The 17,902-nt window shown below is 40.1% G+C and overlaps 1 protein-coding gene and 1 long non-coding RNA gene across 23 annotated transcripts in view; one reads left to right on the forward strand and one right to left on the reverse strand.

The window, feature by feature from the left end:
- Positions 1-17,902, reverse strand: part of LOC137239890 (protein rolling stone) — a 195,700-nt gene that overhangs the window by 31,240 nt on the left and 146,558 nt on the right. The window contains exon 7 of one of the 21 annotated variants that reach the window (XM_067765686.1): positions 14,023-14,573. The exons of 19 other annotated variants lie outside the window; for them this stretch is intronic. In XM_067765686.1, coding sequence (XP_067621787.1) covers positions 14,504-14,573 — 70 coding nt within the window. In that variant the 3' untranslated portion in view covers positions 14,023-14,503. Of the gene's footprint in view, positions 1-14,022; positions 14,609-17,902 lie in introns of those variants that run through there. One more of the 21 variants, XM_067765689.1, reaches the window with a different exon arrangement.
- On the forward strand, positions 10,843-17,439 carry LOC137239895 (uncharacterized). 2 transcript variants are annotated; one of them, XR_010949527.1, is made up of 4 exons: positions 10,843-11,074; positions 11,473-11,674; positions 11,746-11,976; positions 17,030-17,439. It is a non-coding gene; the product is annotated as an uncharacterized lncRNA (long non-coding RNA). The 2 variants fall into 2 exon arrangements; XR_010949526.1 differs by lacking the exon at positions 10,843-11,074 and having other exon boundaries at positions 11,407-11,674.

Genomic DNA, 17,902 nt, shown 5'->3' on the forward strand with positions numbered 1-17,902 from the left:
GTTAATGGTTATATGCCCAGTCCAAACTGTTTATCCCGGCCTTATGACATAAGAGTTCATTGTGGATGACCGCGTAGCTTCAGTTTTCCGACTAGCTCGACTGCCCACTACGTTAGGTTAGTTTAGGTTTTGGTAATGAAATTAATATTTCCGACGCTATTTCATAGTGTCGCAAATAAAGAACAGAGATTCAATATTAAGCCAAGAAATTTTTTAAACGCTTCTCCTACGTACTTATATGTATCTTCAACTTAAGTATGAGGGGATAATCATTTCAAAAGGGTATTTAAACGATGTATATTGGAACGATTTTCCGTCATCCCTTGTTAAATATGGTTTCGAGACAAACCGGTTTCGGCGTTGTGCCATCATCAGTGTCGATTTTCGTTCTGACCTGTTGTTGTCGTTTGTCCTGTATTTATAGTTCGTAGGTACATGAACAGGTATGTATTGTCAAAATTGATGCTTGTGTATATTTAGTTATGTGTATGTGCTGTGTGCTCATTCAGAACGGAGGGTGGGTTTACTGATTTGTGTGACTGACTGAGGCAGATAAAAGCCCGTTATTTTAATCGGTTGACCTTCTTTGTAGGTTTGTTTTTTTGGTGCGTTAATTGTTTTGTGTTTTTTGTTGTTGTGTGTTAGTCTGTTGTACCTGTGTGATTACTTTGTTTCTTATAAACAAGTTTTAAAGACTCGAATATTGTGTCAAAAATTGTAGTTATCAGTTCGTTTATTATTCTACTGTCGAATGTTTTCTGTATGTAGAATTCCATGTTTTCGAGTACGTTGAGACGTCGGTCTTTTGCTTGTATGTGAAGAACCCTAATTGTTTTATTGATGTTTGCTGGGGAACATTCATTTTCGACCATTCTGATTCGCGAAGTTAGACTCAGGTATAATGTTTGGATTCCGTGTTTTTTTGTTGTAATCTCTAATGTGCTCTCTGAACCTAGTTCTTATTTGACGTCCTGTTTGCCCTATGTAACTATGTTGGCATCCGCAGGTAAGCTTGCATACGCCGTGGCTGCTAAACGGATCCTCTGAGTTAGTGTTAGTTCTTAGTTCCCGCCCTAGATTGTTCGATATTTTGAACGCTGTGTTAATGTTGTATTTTTAAAGAAGTTAGCCAATTTATATGTTGCTTTTCTAGTATATGTCATAGTGGTCCACGTGTTAGCCTTTTCATTATTTCTTTTTGGTTCACCGTCCTTCTGAGCTTATCTACTAGTGCTTTTTTATATCCGTTGTTTGCAGCAGTGTTATATATGACTTCAAGCTCTCTCTTATATGCCTCTTATGTAAGAGGTGTTCTTTACTTTATCAATATTTATCCTGGGGTATAGATAGTTGATTCCTCCATCTTTTTTGGTTTCCATTTTAAATTTTATATTTCCGTGCTGCTTCTTGAGGTACTCCAGTACAAGCTCATCGTTATTAGTAGTTAAAACGCATATTATATCATCCACGTATCTAGCATAAAATGACACGCCTAATTTAGATTTCAGCTCCCGTGTGTACTTTTGTTCCAGATTTTGCATGAACACTTCCATAAGAATGGCTGATGTGGGGCTTCCCATTCCAAGACCGTTTGTTTGTCTATATATTTTATTGTTGAATTGAAAATAGTTTTGACGTAAAGTGGTTCTTAGCATATTTGTAATTTTTGTGTTTTTTGCAGGCATGCTTAACCAACGAACCGATATCATTTCGTTACGACAATTAACGTTAATAAACGAAACAAAGTCATTTAGTTTCGTTTATTAACGTTAAGAACGTCAAATTAACGAAATGATTTTGTTTCGTTTTCTGCCCTATCAAAACGAAATCAAATCGTTTATGTTGATTATTAATTTCAAACTATGCTGGCAAAGTTGATTGATGGCGGAGTCATTAAAGATGAAAGCATTAGCCAAGCTGATTGCAACTTTTCTCATAAATTTTGACAGTACGAACATTTCTCAGAGTATTTTTGACATTACCATCAACGAATTACACAAACAAATTACATGGAGTTGGTGTGTATGTCCGCTCGCTGTTACCACCTTACGGCTTCACCATGGCTATAGCATTGCCAGCACAATTCAAACATGAAGTATCACGTTTTTGTTAACGTTTTTAACGTTAACGAAAGCTTTTCGTTTCGGTTAAAAACGAGATACAATTTATCTTGATAATTTCTTTATCGATAATATTTCGAAGTATTTCAATAGAAACGGTGGAAATTTTTTGATAAACGATTAGCTTAACGTTAAGGTGCATCCCCGGTTTTTTGTATTATGAACTATTGTTGAGCTAACTGTGTCCAAAGTCTCCGATAGTGGTACTGATGGGTATAAATCTTTGTTTTTTTTTTAGCTCTACGGTCTCAAGTTTCTCTATTAGTTCTGTTGTGTTAGCTATTGCATATTCGTTCCTTAGCTCCAGAGTATCTTTCAATAACGTTTTTAAATATTTGGACAGTTTGTAACATGGTGCCGATTTAAAATTAATGATGGGCCTCATTGACGTATCCGGCTTTTGGATTTTTGGTAGCGCTATCAGTGGAGGAGCCGAAGGGTTCATTTGGTAGAATCTATGTGCCATGTTAGAATCCACTATATTTGTTGCATTTTTTATAGCAATTTTGACTTGTTTTTGATATTCATCCGTGGGCTCCTCTCTGTTTCTACGACATTTCATTTCCTCTATAAGTTTAAACCCCATTGAGTCTCGGGGCGAAAACCTGAGGATTGTAGCTCAGGTTGGAGTAACTGTAGAACAATTGTGTCCGAAAAGAGATTAATCTACGGTAACTTTTTTTAAGAAAGAGTTAGAAAATTTTTTGTAGGGGTGAAACTATACAAATGCAAAATGCTTCCAAATGAGTAATTCGTATTTTATATACGGATCTTTCCATGTCAACTAAAGCTACTCAAGGATTTTGCATCACCGATTTTGCTTATTCTTTTAGCTTATCTGGATATAGAATTTAAAAAAAAAAATCAGCAACACAGCTGCGGGGAATTAGGCACTGCTGAACATCATAGGATATAACTAATAGTTATTAACTATATATATAATATGTTTTTTATAATATTGTAACGAATTTACTGCAATTCCGCGTATTTCAAATCTTCTACTAAGGTTCGAATCATTAAACTGTTGAATAAATAACACCACTATTCAGTAATGCAAAATGGCCTTTATTAAAGTACTTCACAATAAATAACTCTACTATTGCCCGACAGATTGCGTGCTTAATCAAAACTGATTGTAGCGCCTCTACCGGTGTCGCCTTTTATAATGTTCGGTTTACTCGTTGATATTTACAGGCGGTTCTGTTCTAGAATCTACTAGTTGGTTATCTGCTATAAGTTTCTCAGCTATAACTACAGATGCACAATTCACAGCTCATGCGCGTGTGTTTGTGAGCGACACTTCCACAATTATATTGCATATCTCAGATAAGATATCTGCATGTGTCTGTGCGCTGCTCCTCCGCTGCGTGTAAGTACATATGTGTAGACACAATGATTGAATTATTTATTTAGATACATAATGATTGATTTATGGATGTGCATACAAGTCACTCCCATCATCGGCTTAGAGATGCCAGTACCCCTTAGTGTTGCTAATATTCGTAACACTGCCCTCCACCTAAGTCTGATCGTCCCGATCAGACAAATCTCTCGATCTAAACGCTGCTAGCCTCTCCAAATGAACCACTTTCATTTTGATTCGTGGTTTGCCAATGGTTTGTTTGCGGTACACTACATCGTTGATCCGTTTTACAGCTTTGTATGGGCCTTCCCAATTACACTGCAATTTCGGGCACAAACCTTTTTTTCGTTGTGGGTTGTATAACAGCACCAAATCTCCTTCCTGAAACCCTTCCGAATTAATTGGTTTATCGTACCTCGTTTTCATCTTGTCACTCATAATATTTGCTCGTTGCCTTACCAGATCGTGTATCTCCCTCATCTCTTCTTCCCAGACACCAGTAGATTTCTTGACATTTCTCTCCGCATCGGCATCTATCCCAAACTTCAAATCAGCTGGCAGTCAAAGGTCATTGCCAAAAATTACTTTTGCAGGGGTTTGGCCAGTTGTTTCATGCCCTGCTGATCGGTAAGCCATCAAGAATAATGGTATGCGGATATCCCACTCCTTATGGTACTTGTTCACTACTTTCCTCAAATGCTCCTCCAAGGTTCTATTGAAACGTTCCACCATACCATCGGACTAAGGATGCAATGCAGTTGCCCATGTTTTTCGAATGCCCATTGATTTACACATTTCCTGGAACACAGCTGATTCGAAATTCCTGCCTTGGTCAGAATATAACTCCATTGGTACACCATACCTTGCAACCCAATTGTTTATAAACACTTCACACATCTGATACTGTTTCGCTTCTTGATTTGGGATTGGGTATACCTCTGGCCATTTTCTGAAATAATCCATAACCACCAGTACATACTTGTTTCCGCAGTTGCTAGTAGGAAATGGACCTGCGACATCCATAGCGGTCCTTTCAAATGGCGCACCTGAGTTATATTGCTTCATCTGGCCATGACTTCGGGTTTTGGGCCCTTTCGATCTGCTGCAAACCTCGCTGTTCGCAATCCACTCAGTGACCGATTGACGGCAACCAACCCAATAGAATATGTGTTTAATCTTCTCGAGCGTCTTCGTGATTCCAAGATGACCTCCGCTTGGACCATTATCCAGCTCGCTGAGCACGTCAGGAAACCTCTTTCTGGGAACAACTATCAGTTTCTTCTTGCATTGACCATCCTCACTCTCCCATACTCGATGCAAGCAACCGGATATCAATTCTAAACTCTTCCACGGTGCCAAATATGACTACGCAATGGGACTCGCTGCTGACATCTCCTCTCTATTTGGTCTTTCGTTTCGTTCGAGCCCTTGCATAACATGTGACAGATCTGTATCTTCTAGCTGGCACTTCCTTAATTGTTCCTTGTCCCATTCATCCGCACACGTTAAAGTCATTAGCCAGACATCTATAATGTCTTCTTTGGCCTCGGCCTTTAAACAGTGCTTGCATTCCAAACTACATGGTCTTCGTGACATTGCATCGGCATTCCCATGGGTACTACCTTTCCGATGCTCAATGGAAAAGTCATAGCTTTGTAGCCGCTCGATCCACCGTGCCAATTGTCCTTTTGGATTACGGAACTTCAGAAGCCATTTCAACGCTGCGTGATCTGTCCTGACGCGGAATCGCTGGCCGTAGAGGTATTTGTGAAAATGTTTAATGCACTCTACCAATGCCAACAGCTCTCTCCGTGTAACGCAATAGTTCCTCTCTGCTTTTCCAATCGAACGGCTGTAGTATGCAACTACCTTCTCCTGTCCATCGACCAGTTGTTATAAAACGCCTCCTATAGCATATCCACTCGCATCTGTATCTAGAATAAATGTTGCTCCTGGAATCGGATATGCTAACATTGGGGCAGTGCACAAACGCTCTTTCAATGTTTTGAAAGCCACTTCTTGCTCCTTCCATTCAAAAGCTTTAGTTTTCCTTGTAAGCTCATGGAAGCTATGGGACACGCTGGAAAAATTTGGTACAAATCGGCGGTAAGATGTGCACAGCCCAAGGAAACTTCTCAATTCAAGTAGGTTCCGTGGTTTTGGCCAATCGTTTACAGCCCCTATCTTTTCGTTCGCAGTGTAGATTCCCTCTGTCATTACCTTGTGACCCAAATAATTGACTTCCTTTTTAAACAGCGCACACCTTTTGGGACTTAACATCAGACCAGCACCAGCTATTCTCTGGAAAACTTCCTCCAAGTTCTTAATATGTTCATCAAAGTTTTTGCCCAAATTACCAGGTACAACAAGCATGTTTTCCAATGTAGTCCTTTCAATACCTGGTCCATGAGTCTCTCAAAAGTAGCTGGTGCATTACAAAGTCCAAAAGGCATTACCAAAGACCATCACCGACACTGAAGGCTGTTTTCTCTTTGTCTTCCTCCTTCACTTCCACTTTCCAGTAGCCGCTTTTCAAGTCCAGTGTTGAAAGCCATTGCGTACCAGATAGCGATTCCAGGGTATCGTCAATTCTTGGCAAAGGGTAGCTATCCTTTTTCGTAACGTCTTTCAACTTTCGATAGTCCACGCAAAACCTCATTTTTCCATCCTTCTTATTCGCAAGCACCACAGGTGAGCTCCATGGACTAGCTGATGGTTCGATGACGCCGCTGTCGCTCATTTCTTGTACGATTGACTCACAACTTCCCGCTTCGCCAGTGGAACACTACGAGGATCTTGACGGATCGGCCTCGCATCTCCAGTGTCAACATGATGTTTCACAACGTTGGTGCGACCTGGTTTGGAGACATCTTGGTCAAATATGTTGGCGTACTTTAGGAGCAGTTGTTTTTCCATACTCTGATAGGCTTCCTCCAGTCCCTCCGTCCATGCCGTGATGTCATTTGAAAGATCAGTATTACTAGATGAAACGTGTTCCTGAGCTGTTCACAGTTAATAACTACTTCAGCCTCTTGGCATCTTCCCAAAATAGCTCCTTTGGTCAGTTTGAGTGGTGACTTGAATTCATTGAGTACTCTTACCGGAATACGTCCATCTTGTTTTGTCATAGCCAGGGTTTTTCTACAAGTATGTTCGGTGTTGATTTGTTTGCTGCCTCGACAACCCACAATTTGTTTGTCCCATAATCTCCATCAACCTTTGCCCAGATGACTGCTTCTGATTTTGGTGGTATTTGCTGACTCGCTTACTGCTGTAGTCTCTCTCGTAGCCGAAATTAAGTGGCACATCAATGTTCTTATATCGCATCGTCTTGCTTTGCATGTCGATCTTGATGCTTTGGTCGATTAAGAAGTCCACTCCAATTATGATTTCATCAACAATCTCTGTCACTATAAAATTGTGTACTACCGTGACGTTCCCAATTGCGACTTCACATGATACTTCTCCTAGAACCGTGCTGTCTTCTACAGTGGCTGTACGCAATCTTGCTCCATGCAATGGTCGTATCTTCTTGTTGACTAAATCCGCTCGAATGATGAATGAGATGCACCCGTATCTACAGTCAGTAAACGTTCCTTTCCATCCACATGTCCTCCGACAGTAAGATTGCTTGACCTTCTTCCAATTTGTGAGATAGAGATTATGGGGCACTCAATTGAGGGAGCCAGCTGTCGCCCCTTGCGGCTGACTCGCTTTAGTTTAACGATTGATTGCTCCTGGAGATCTGCTCATCTCCTTCAGCTCTGCTTTTACGACCACCCACATTGTTGCAACTGTTAGGGTTGGTGTTGAAATAACGCGCAATGTGCCCTGGCTTTCCACACTTAAAGCATTTGACTGCATCACTATTCTTCTGCTGCGTACCCTTCAATGCTTCCAAAATTGTGTCTACCCAGTCTGGCCTTTCCACTTCCACGCGATTAGCTTTGTATGCGGGCTTACTCAAAAGCGACGCTGTTTCTTGAGTCAGTGCATGGGATACCGTTTCTGTGAATGTGGGTTTTTGGTTTGCATATGTCGCTCGCTTCGTTTCTACGTCCCGTATGCTATTTATAAAACTCTGGATTTTTACCCTCTCGGTGTACTCCACGGGTGCGTCCGCATTTGCCAAATGTGCCAACCTTTCAACATCCGAGGCAAACTCCTGCAAAGTCTCATTCGCTCTTTGGTGACGCTTTTGCAACTCAATTTGGAATATCTGTTTTCTATGCTCGCTTCCATAACGTCTCTCGACAGCGGCCATCAATGCTTCATAGCTGTTCCGTTCGTACTCTGGAATAGTCTGTAAGATTTCGGCAGTTGGTCCTTTCAATGCTACGAAGAGTGCAGCAACTTTATCTTCAGCATGTTTCTCAAACTCCATTATATCTTGATGGAATCGCTCCCCGTGTTCTTCTGAATAAGCTCCCATATTATCTTTGAATTTATCCAGATGTGAATGTAACATGTGCATCTTTAGCGACATTCTACATCCGATGGCGGAAAAATTCGTAATCATGCCAGTTATCAGCTCATCATAATTTTCATCCCTATGATTTCCAAGAAAGCCATGAACTACTGCCTTAAAACTGTTCCACGCTAGTTTCTCCTCATTGCTAAGTAGGTCCGGTAAAATATCGCAGTTCATAATTTTTTTTTTTATTTGAGGTCCAACAAAGACTCCAGCTATAATTTTCGCCTCTGACAGCTTTGGAAAAAAAGTCTGCAAATATTTGAAAGCTTTTGACTCAATATTAAGAGCCTTCACAAATTGTTTAATAAGGCCCAATTTAATATGCAATGGCGGCATCAATATATTTTTAGGATCGAAAATTGCTTCATGTTTAATATTAAATCTTCCCAATCCATACTCAGTACGTTTAGGCCAATGTTTTTGGCGATAGTGGGCGGCACCATTTCTGCTATCCCATAGGCAAAGATAACAGGAGTGTTCACCTTGCATTTCAGTAAAAAAAACAAACCATCTTGAAGTCTGCAATAACTTCCCACTTGTATTCCGTATATTTGATTGCAGTTAATAGCATTTTAATACTGTCATAATTTTCTTTGATATGTATGGAATGTGCCAGTGGAATAGATGGAAATTTGGTCCCATTGTGTAGTAGAACTGCTTCTAGACTTTTTGTTGAGCTGTCGATAAAGAGGCGCCATTAATTTGTATTACAAGGAATACCAATTGCTTCAAATAAACCTTTCACGTCATAGCAAAAACAGATTCCATCTTTCTTACTGTAGAAACAAGAAAATTCTTCATGACGCTTTCTTTGCCGAGATATTCGAACATCAGAAGTAAGTAAATTTCGTTGTTTAAGCCTCTATGCTAATAACTCTGCTTTGTCTTTTGATAGTTTAAGTCTCTTATTAAGTCATTGAGATCTTCAGAGTTGATGAGATGTTGTATTCCTGGTTCAAATTAAGGAACAAATTCGGAATGTACGGATGCAGATGAACTCGGTGTTTGAAAGCTGCCTTGAGGGAATAGTTGCTTTTCCAACACAGATGGATCAGGTACAGGATTTTGTTCCGAATGTGGTACTGGAGCGGATGTCGATGGTAGTTCCGGATATATTGTTTTCCTTAAACGTTTCCCTTTCAGTGGTTTCACTACACAAAAATAGCAATCAATTGATTACTCGGTTCCCTCCAAATCCTCGGCACTGCGAACTTCATGGCTCTTTTCTCACCCTAGTACCAAACTATAATAAAACGTAAAGCATTTCATAACAATTTCAGTTATTATGCAATTATATATATGGAGATATATGTATATATATATGAAACAGTTAGTACAATAAAAAAGAGAAAATAATAATTACGCTCCAGAATGCTTCTGCAAGAGTTACATGAAACATGTGGAGCCCATTTTTTGTCCTGGTTTTTAACAGGTAGACCGAAGTAGGCTAGGTAGGTCTCGCAAATCCTTGTGTTTTTAGTTAAATCAAACTTTTTTTGTCTTCTTTTAATACATTCGCCACATATATAGCAAAACGAATTAGCCGCTCGTTTACAACTTCTCGAAGACATCATTCCTCTGTGATATGCAAAAACATAGTGTCGCCCACAACGAGTGACCCAAGAAACTACAGCTTCTTAAAAAAATTGTACTTACAAAAACGCTATCAGGTAGCTGGTATGCTTTATTGCTAGGCCTGCCAATCCGTCAGTAAAAGTTTCGATGAGTTTCTTAATATGTACTTAACGAATTGCCAAATCTACCTAAAATCATGTGTATCTGGGACCTTTTATCTCCTTTTTACTGTTTCTCATCCACATTTTTTTTGTTTTTTTTAAGATGAGTACGTTGCGCTTTAAGTAGATCTTTTTTCGATGCATCGCTGTATCAGGTAGCTACCCGCCGCCCTCTATCGACCGAAATAGCGCGAAAGGACCTACATTAGCCTGGTGCAAAAATGCAAAATTTTCAAATCGCTATAACTTCTAAAAAACCAAATATTTTTGATTCGTAATTGCATTTTTTTATAGAATAGAACATAGAATCCGAATATATAGGGCAAAACCCATGTACAAAAAAAAATTATTTTTTTTGTTGAATTGTGTAATCAACAAAAAAGTCACAAGTAAAAAAAACCAAATGTATAAATACTGTCCATACAGCAATTAAGTTTATGTCCAGAAGTTCGCGAGATGTACGAGTACTTCGAGACACGAGAATCTCGATAGAAGTCGAGTTCTCGGGTCTCGAAAATCTCGCTTGTGTTCGAGAAGAAATCGTAAGCTCTACTTTGGAGACGTTGACAATTTGTTGGCTACGCTCACGTAACTCATAATAAAAATAAACTATAGCAGCTTTATACTGTTTTCACACAGAAACTTAATGATCTCATTTCACCTGCTAATGAAATCGTAAATTGTTTGCTTTCACACAGAAGTAACTGCTCGATTAGTATGAAGGATGAGACAGACAATCATGGCGGAACGATACAAGGTGGGAGCATGGTGACATACCTACAAACAAAAAAAATTCCATGTACTTGTAAATTCTATGGACAAATGTCAAAATCGTATTGCGCCGGTAGTTGATGTATCAAATCAAATAAAAAAGGTTATAATCAGCTGTTCGATGCGGCCACCTTGTATCGTTCCGCCATGCAGACAATGACATTTGCTTTGAAAACTAAGAAACGGAAACGGAAGCGGAACGCTGCCAACAGAGTTGCATTGTGCTTTTGACTTCATTAAGCATTCGATTAGCTACTACCCTACAAGACGGAGGTAACCAGTTCACCCACACATTCAAAGCTTTTTTCGCTCTCCACTAACACATCGACGTTTCATGCTGTCATCGAAATGACAGTTCCTTAATTATTCCGGAAAACATTGAAACGCAAAAAAAATATATTTGTTTACAACGAAAAATATCTTGTGCTTTTAGTTGTGACATGTGACGGAAATAAAAAATTTTGTTGCAGAGAACACCTTTTTGCGTTGGCGGCCTTCGCCCAAAATAACATTAAGTTAATTTTAGTTGTGACATGTGACGGAAATTAAAAATTTTGCTGCAGAGACCATCTCTTTGCGTTGGCGGCCTTCGCCCAAAATAATATTAAGGGTAACGTTTTACAAGACGGTACACCACCAATTTAAAAATATCAAATAATAATAAAAACGGAGCTCGAGGCGCGTCTTTTGATTCTACGTTTGATAATTTTTGATAAAAATTAGGTGGTGCACCGTCTTTTAAATCGTTACCATATTAAGTTGTATAGAATCGACGGGATGGCCTACAAGGTTTCATGTCAACTAAATCGCTCCCGATATGGTCGGGCTAGTTCCTTAATGGTTCCCGGAACGTACCCGATCTGCATCCTGCAAAGGAGCAACAAAGCCGATAACGGGGAGTGTCCTTATCGCTACAACAACAACATTATTTAGTTTCTGATTTTCATTCATACGTACATATGTGCATTTTTAAATAATAAAAAAATGTTATATTATTCTAATATATAGCATCTCCGCCGGGTTGCGATTCAGCTCAGAATATGCCAAAATCAGAGGAAATCTACAATTAAATGCAGATTCACGTGTCATTTGCCAAGGATACAAGGTACTTTACAAGCAACATGCTTTGGAATACGGTACCAAACTGGTTGGATGTATTTCCCTAAAAAAGGGTGGAACTACGCATCTTGCTTTGCCAGTATTTGCTTCGGTAATTTATATTGATTTGTAGGGATTAAAATTTCAATAGTAGATAATATAACGTGAATTAAAATTGAATAGGTAGCCGGAGCAAAAAAGGCAACTGATCGGCATGCAACTGGTATTTATGTGGCGCCACCGGGAGCTGCTGCTGCTATCCTAGAAGCATTAGAAGCAGAAATGTCTTAGATTTTTTGCATCACCAAAGGTGTGCCATAACATGATATGGTTCGCGTTAAGCACGCTCTCTTAAGGCAAAAAAAATCGCGTCTAGTCAGGCCCGATTGTCCAGGAATCATCGCACCAGAAAGGGTAAGTAAATTGGCTACCATATTAAATATATAAGGAACATGTATGAATTTTTTAGTGATAATTTGTCATGCTTTTGTTGATAATCAACTGAAGAATGCAAATACGACAGAGTTCGAAGTGCATGTGAAAACCAATTAATTTTTTTAATTAGCGTTTGGGAGAAAAACACATGTATGTATGCATAGAACTGCATAGAATGGGAGGAAAAATTAATTATTATCAGTAGTTTTGCAAGATTTTTGTCATTTTCCCTGCATCGCAGTTGTCATTACATTGCGTTAAGAGAGGACATCAACACCTTACTACCCACAGCCAGTTAAAATTTTAGTAAATTTTGCTCTTTTCATCACTGTTTCAAAACGTGGAAAGTTATATATCGAGCATTCCATGGAGAATGGTACATTTTAGCAGACTTTCGCATTGCCGGCATTATTAATATTCAATCCCTAGAAGGTTTAATGTAGTCATATCAATAGTTCCCGAGATGGTGAGTACCACAATGGTGCTTGTTACCGGAACGTAGATAGATAGATAATTTATTGATGATTGCACAGTGACTTGCACATCTCCTTCACAGCACCTCATCCTAGCCGACTTCCTTGATGAACCCCAGCAGTGTTCTTGGCTTGAGGGATTAAATGTGGGAATGCTCTGGCCATGGTGAGCCCATAAACTTAGCCCTACGTCTTGAAATTGCGCCGCAATCTAGAAGGATATGGTCCACCGTCTGCTGTTCCATCAGAAAATCGGTATGTGTTGTTCGATATTATACCCAGCTTTTGCATGTGAGTGTTCAGCCTACAGTGTCTTGTAAGAATAGCCGTTAGGGTTCTTAGGTTATCTTTTTGAGAGGCCTATTAATGCCCTATATCGAGTTGTGCTGTAACCCCCTAACAGTAACTTAGATTGACTCAGGCCTGGCATATTGCGCCAGTGTTCTCTCTTTTCCCACCCTTCTGCTAATAAATGCCCCTGTGGGCCAACTGGCAGGAACGGCTCGAGATCGATGGGTCATGCAGTTGCTGCCTCTTTTTCCGTGTTGTCCGTCTGCTGTTGTTGTTGTAGCAGTGCTTCGCCCCATCCAATAGGTGCGACCGATCAGAAATTGTCATCAATGTCCTCTAACGGGAGTCCAAAGAAACATTCTGTTTCAACAGGGGTGGACCATAATGAGAGGAGTGTTAGAGGCGTTGGTGCCACAATACAGTTAAAGAGATGGTTGGTGTCATGTCATTACAAGCAGGACAATGTTTTGTATGTCGGGGTTGATTCTGGATAGGTAAGAGTTTAACCTGTTACGTTATCCAGCTCGAAGTTGAGCTAGAGTGACTACTCTCGTTTCCCTAGGGAGAGTACGTTCCTCCTCTGCTAGTTTTGTTCTTTGAGTACAGGAATCACCGGCATAGAGGTCCGACGCCTGTTTGTGGAGTTCACTGAAGACATGCTTGTGTTTTTAAGCTTCATACGGCTGTGTTCTCAGGTGCCGTATTTCCTCATAATGTAATGAGGCCGTGAACAACAAGAGCCACAAAAGATTTATAAAAGTTACGAGGACGCTGGATTTTGGAATCTAGCCCAGAGCAACCTGTCCGATGCAACCATCCCTTGCACGTGAAACACTGACAAGAGTATTTATTTTTTTAATTTAATTTATTTATTATTACGGCTGTTTAGGCCTAAAACATAAACTACTAAGTACAATTCATTGTTATAATCACTTATTTCTATTGAATATGCTGTTGGAATGCCATGTGATTCCGATCAGCATATTTACTAGCGTGACAAAGGGACGAGTCTGGGAGCCAATCATTTAAGGAAGGTTGGAAAGGACGCGTTTCCAATCCTCCAGTGCTCCCAGCTTAAGGCAACAAAATTTGGAACTTATATTTTTCAATTATATGTGTATTTTAAGCTGTCGGAATGTATTAGTCTCCGATCAACACAGCTAAACATGTCTTTGGATGTTGGAAATTGATAATAACGTGTATCCAATCACCCCTCAACTTTGTTTAGTAAATACGCTGTCGGAATGCATGAAGATTCCGATTAGCACAGCTCAACATATAATGGGAGGTTGAAAAGGACATGTTTCCAATACCCCCTGCTCCAACTTTTATTTGGCCTTATTTTCGTTATTTTTGTTACACATTATATAATTTTATTGTTATATTAATGCTGTCGGAATGCGAGTGATTCCGATCAGCAACAGTAAATACCAGCTGGAAATACCGAATTCTAGCGAAATTAGTTGTTGGAAATGTCTGGAGTTACAGGTGGCGACCGATTTTCTTTTCCTTAGGGCCGGATGCATTGTATTTTGCTGCTTCCAATATTACCATTCCCTTTTATTTGGCCTTATTTTCGTTATTTTTGTTACACATTATATAATTTTATTGTTATATTAATGCTGTCGGAATGCGAGTGATTCCGATCAGCAACAGTAAATACCAGCTGGAAATACCGAATTCCAGCGAAATTAGTTGTTGGAAATGTCCGGAGTTACAGGTGGCAACCGATTTTCTTTTCCTTAGGGCCGGATGCATTGTATTTTGCTGCTTCCAATATTACCATTCCCTTTTCGCGCTCCAGTATCGGATATATCATGTAAAAAATAAGAGGAGAAAAACGTTATCTTATTGGAAGGGTTTTACAATGCTCCAATAAACTTTTTTTAAAAGTATTGAAGTTATTACTACTTTTTATGTGATTAGGAAGTTCATTGAAATATTTCAGGCCCTTATATATATGACCGTCCTAAAAAGATTATTTTCCAGCAAACGCAGCAAACTCATTTCTCAGGACCGGGGTCAGGAGAAGGACCCGGATACCTTCCCGGAAGAGGAGAGTATGGCGCACACCCGCTGCAAGGATCTGCTGGGAGGATGACAATTTGTGGGAGGGACGCAATAACGTAAACATTAAGTCCGCCTGCTCATTACCCCCTACTCCCCTGTGGCCTAGGACCCAGGGCAACAGTACTACGTTGTGTGCTCCTAATTGATTTAGCTTTTCTACGCACTGAAGGACAGGTGCTGACTTTATTTCGAACGCCGCAAATGCCTTTAGTGGGGCCTGACTGCCTGACTGAGTATGGCAATTGTTTCATTGGGGTATCAGCGCTGAAGGTTCAGCTTGGCGCACTAACTTATGGCGAATACTTCCGCTTGAAAATGCTCGGATGTGCTTTTAGAGTTACTGATATTTTGGCTCTGGGTCCGAAAACTCTGGCTCCAATCCCCTCTGGCGTCTTCGAGCCATCTATGTACCATACGATCTTGAGCAGACTAGTAATACATTGCACCCGCCCATACCTATACAGCCGTACCAAGAGACTGAGCAGCCCATTACATTTTGGCACAACCGGAGCACTGCTGGACATCCAATCTATATGAAAGCTATGCATTCAAAAGTGTTTGTACCAGTGGCTGGTGCACACCGAACTGGACCAATGTATGCTATATTGATGGCTGCACAAATACCAAGCTATGTTTATGTGAATAATGTTACCGCTTATGTCCATTTGCACGGTTGAGCACATACAGTACCTACGTTTATACAAGGTGGAACACCAAACTATCTACATGGCGATTTAGCCACCGATCACGTTGTTGTAAGAGATTAATTAAAATATGTTATTCATAAACACTGATTCTTATATTTTCATCATTAAACTGTAGACTGTAGACTCATGACGGGTATTCTTACTGGACACTGCCTTCTGGCGTCACATGCCTTTAAATTAGGCTTGGTCAGTGATAGCAGATGTGGGAAGTGCGGGTTGGAGGAGGAAACGATCGATTACGTTCTGTGCTCGTGCCCTGCGCTTGCCAGGCTAAGACTCCAGCTGACAGCTGTCAGATCTAGAAGCAGCAAGTGGCTTAAGTTCTAGGAAGCTTCTGGTATTTGTCAAGAGGACGGATTTATTTTATAACATGTCCTGGTTGTTGATAGGGTTTTTAGCTTGGTCGTTAAAACAAACTTCTGGTAACACTACGGACTATGTGAGGTCGCCATGAACCCGCCAGTTCAACCTAACCTATATTTTGTTTTGGTTTTTACTTTAGAATCAACCGTTTAAGTAAGCGATGTCAGCTAACTAAGCGCCTTCAAATGTAGATCCATAAGGAACATGGGGTCGCCAGAGCCTCGGCTGTTAAAGAAACAGGATTCGCCACGGGTAGGTGAGGTTCACAATTGGGTTGGAGAAGCTATATATTGCGCTGGCAACCCATTGAACGGGTTGCGCTACACAGCCCCCTGAACCAATTTGGTATTTTAATCGCCTGTTGTTGTCATTTTAATCGCCTCTTACGCAGGCATGCCTACCGCGGGTATACTCTAAGCCCCCTAACCCGCTGGAGCCATGAGAAGCGTTAGTGACCTTGGGTGTCCGAAGGAAAGTTCCGTCGTGTCTTGTATTGTTGGGTGAGCGGCCAGGCAGCAGCGTGCAACAAATGCACCATTCAGGAGGATACCCTTGCTGAGCACAGAAAATCTGGGAAAGTTGGATGTACTGGTCGGATGCAGCAAACGAGTATATTCTGTAATAGCATATGATCAACTTGGAGATAACCAAACATTTACTTTCCTGCCCAACAGGGAACTGGGTCTAGACCCTGCTGCTAAATAAGGATAGGCGTAGTCACATCCATTCGTTCCCGGGTTACTCGGGGAAATCAGTTTTAGCAGTACTTTGCACTTTTCATACTGCACGTCCATACAAGAACTTCGGATAATGAATTAAACAGTTGTTGTTGTTGTTGTTGAATTAAACAGTCATCTGCATTTGTTTGTTTTTGTAGCACATCTAATTTCCATCGTAACATCAATCAATTGTCCATTGTTATAATGTTGTGTTCTCTATGAATGCAACAGCGAAGTATCCTCGGGTACCCCTGATTCTAGTTATCTGAAATCTCCTTGAGAGCCCTTGTGCCTTTGGCCTCTCAGAAAAGAGCTAATTGTGGAGCCCTATTTATAGAACACTTTTCGGGTTAAATATATTAAAAACTTGAATCTATCCTTACTGATATTAGTTTTTTTCTCATTCTAGGTAATTTGATTTTGACGATGTGCGCATAGCAATATTCCAAATATTCCAGCTGTAGCTGAAGGAAGAACATAAATTTGCTCAAATTATAAGAAAACTTCGACAACTATCCCCCCGCCTTTTTAGTACCACAGATAAGGCCCTAACAAGCATACTATGGGAAAGGGTCAAGACCAAAGGATCAATATCACCTATAAATCGACTTTGATAGCACGAATTGGGGCTTCCGGTATTATCCCTACGAAACTCATATGGCTCTGCAAACTGATGTTGAACAACACCACCAGCGCAGGAAAAATTGGGCGGCATCACTGAGCTTCGAAAGTTTCAGAGAGGGCACAGCTATTAATAGACGTTATTGTACTTAATTAGCTTGTACATATCAATATACACATATGTAAAGTACACTAGAGTAATAAGGGAATAATTTAAATTGTAAAAAAACATTGTATATATGAATTATTTATAATTAAATATTATCTGAACATAAAGGACGCGTTTCATTCATGGAAAAAACGATTTGACAGAAGGTAACCGATACGGGTAACCGATAGGCTAGTTAGCCGTGTTGTTGTTGTTGCATATGTTTTGGTTAGCGATAACGAAAACATAACTGATGAAGTAACTTAAAAATGTAAATAACATCGAGCGAGAAGGAATGTCGAAAACACAGTAGGTAAGGGCGAGAAAGCGAGTCACACGTACACTATTTTGGGAGAGCGCATGCGTTACCTTTTTCACGACAGCAATGCAAAAGTCATTAAGACGATAATTGGTGACAAAGTAATTGGTAACGATTAAGTAATCGATTAGGTAACGGGTACCTGTCTTGTAGGGTAATGAAATAATAATAGATTCGAATTTTGTAGGGAAGAT

The sequence above is a fragment of the Eurosta solidaginis genome, chromosome 2, assembly GCF_040869045.1.
Source record: "Eurosta solidaginis isolate ZX-2024a chromosome 2, ASM4086904v1, whole genome shotgun sequence".
Lineage (NCBI taxonomy): Eukaryota > Metazoa > Arthropoda > Insecta > Diptera > Tephritidae > Eurosta > Eurosta solidaginis.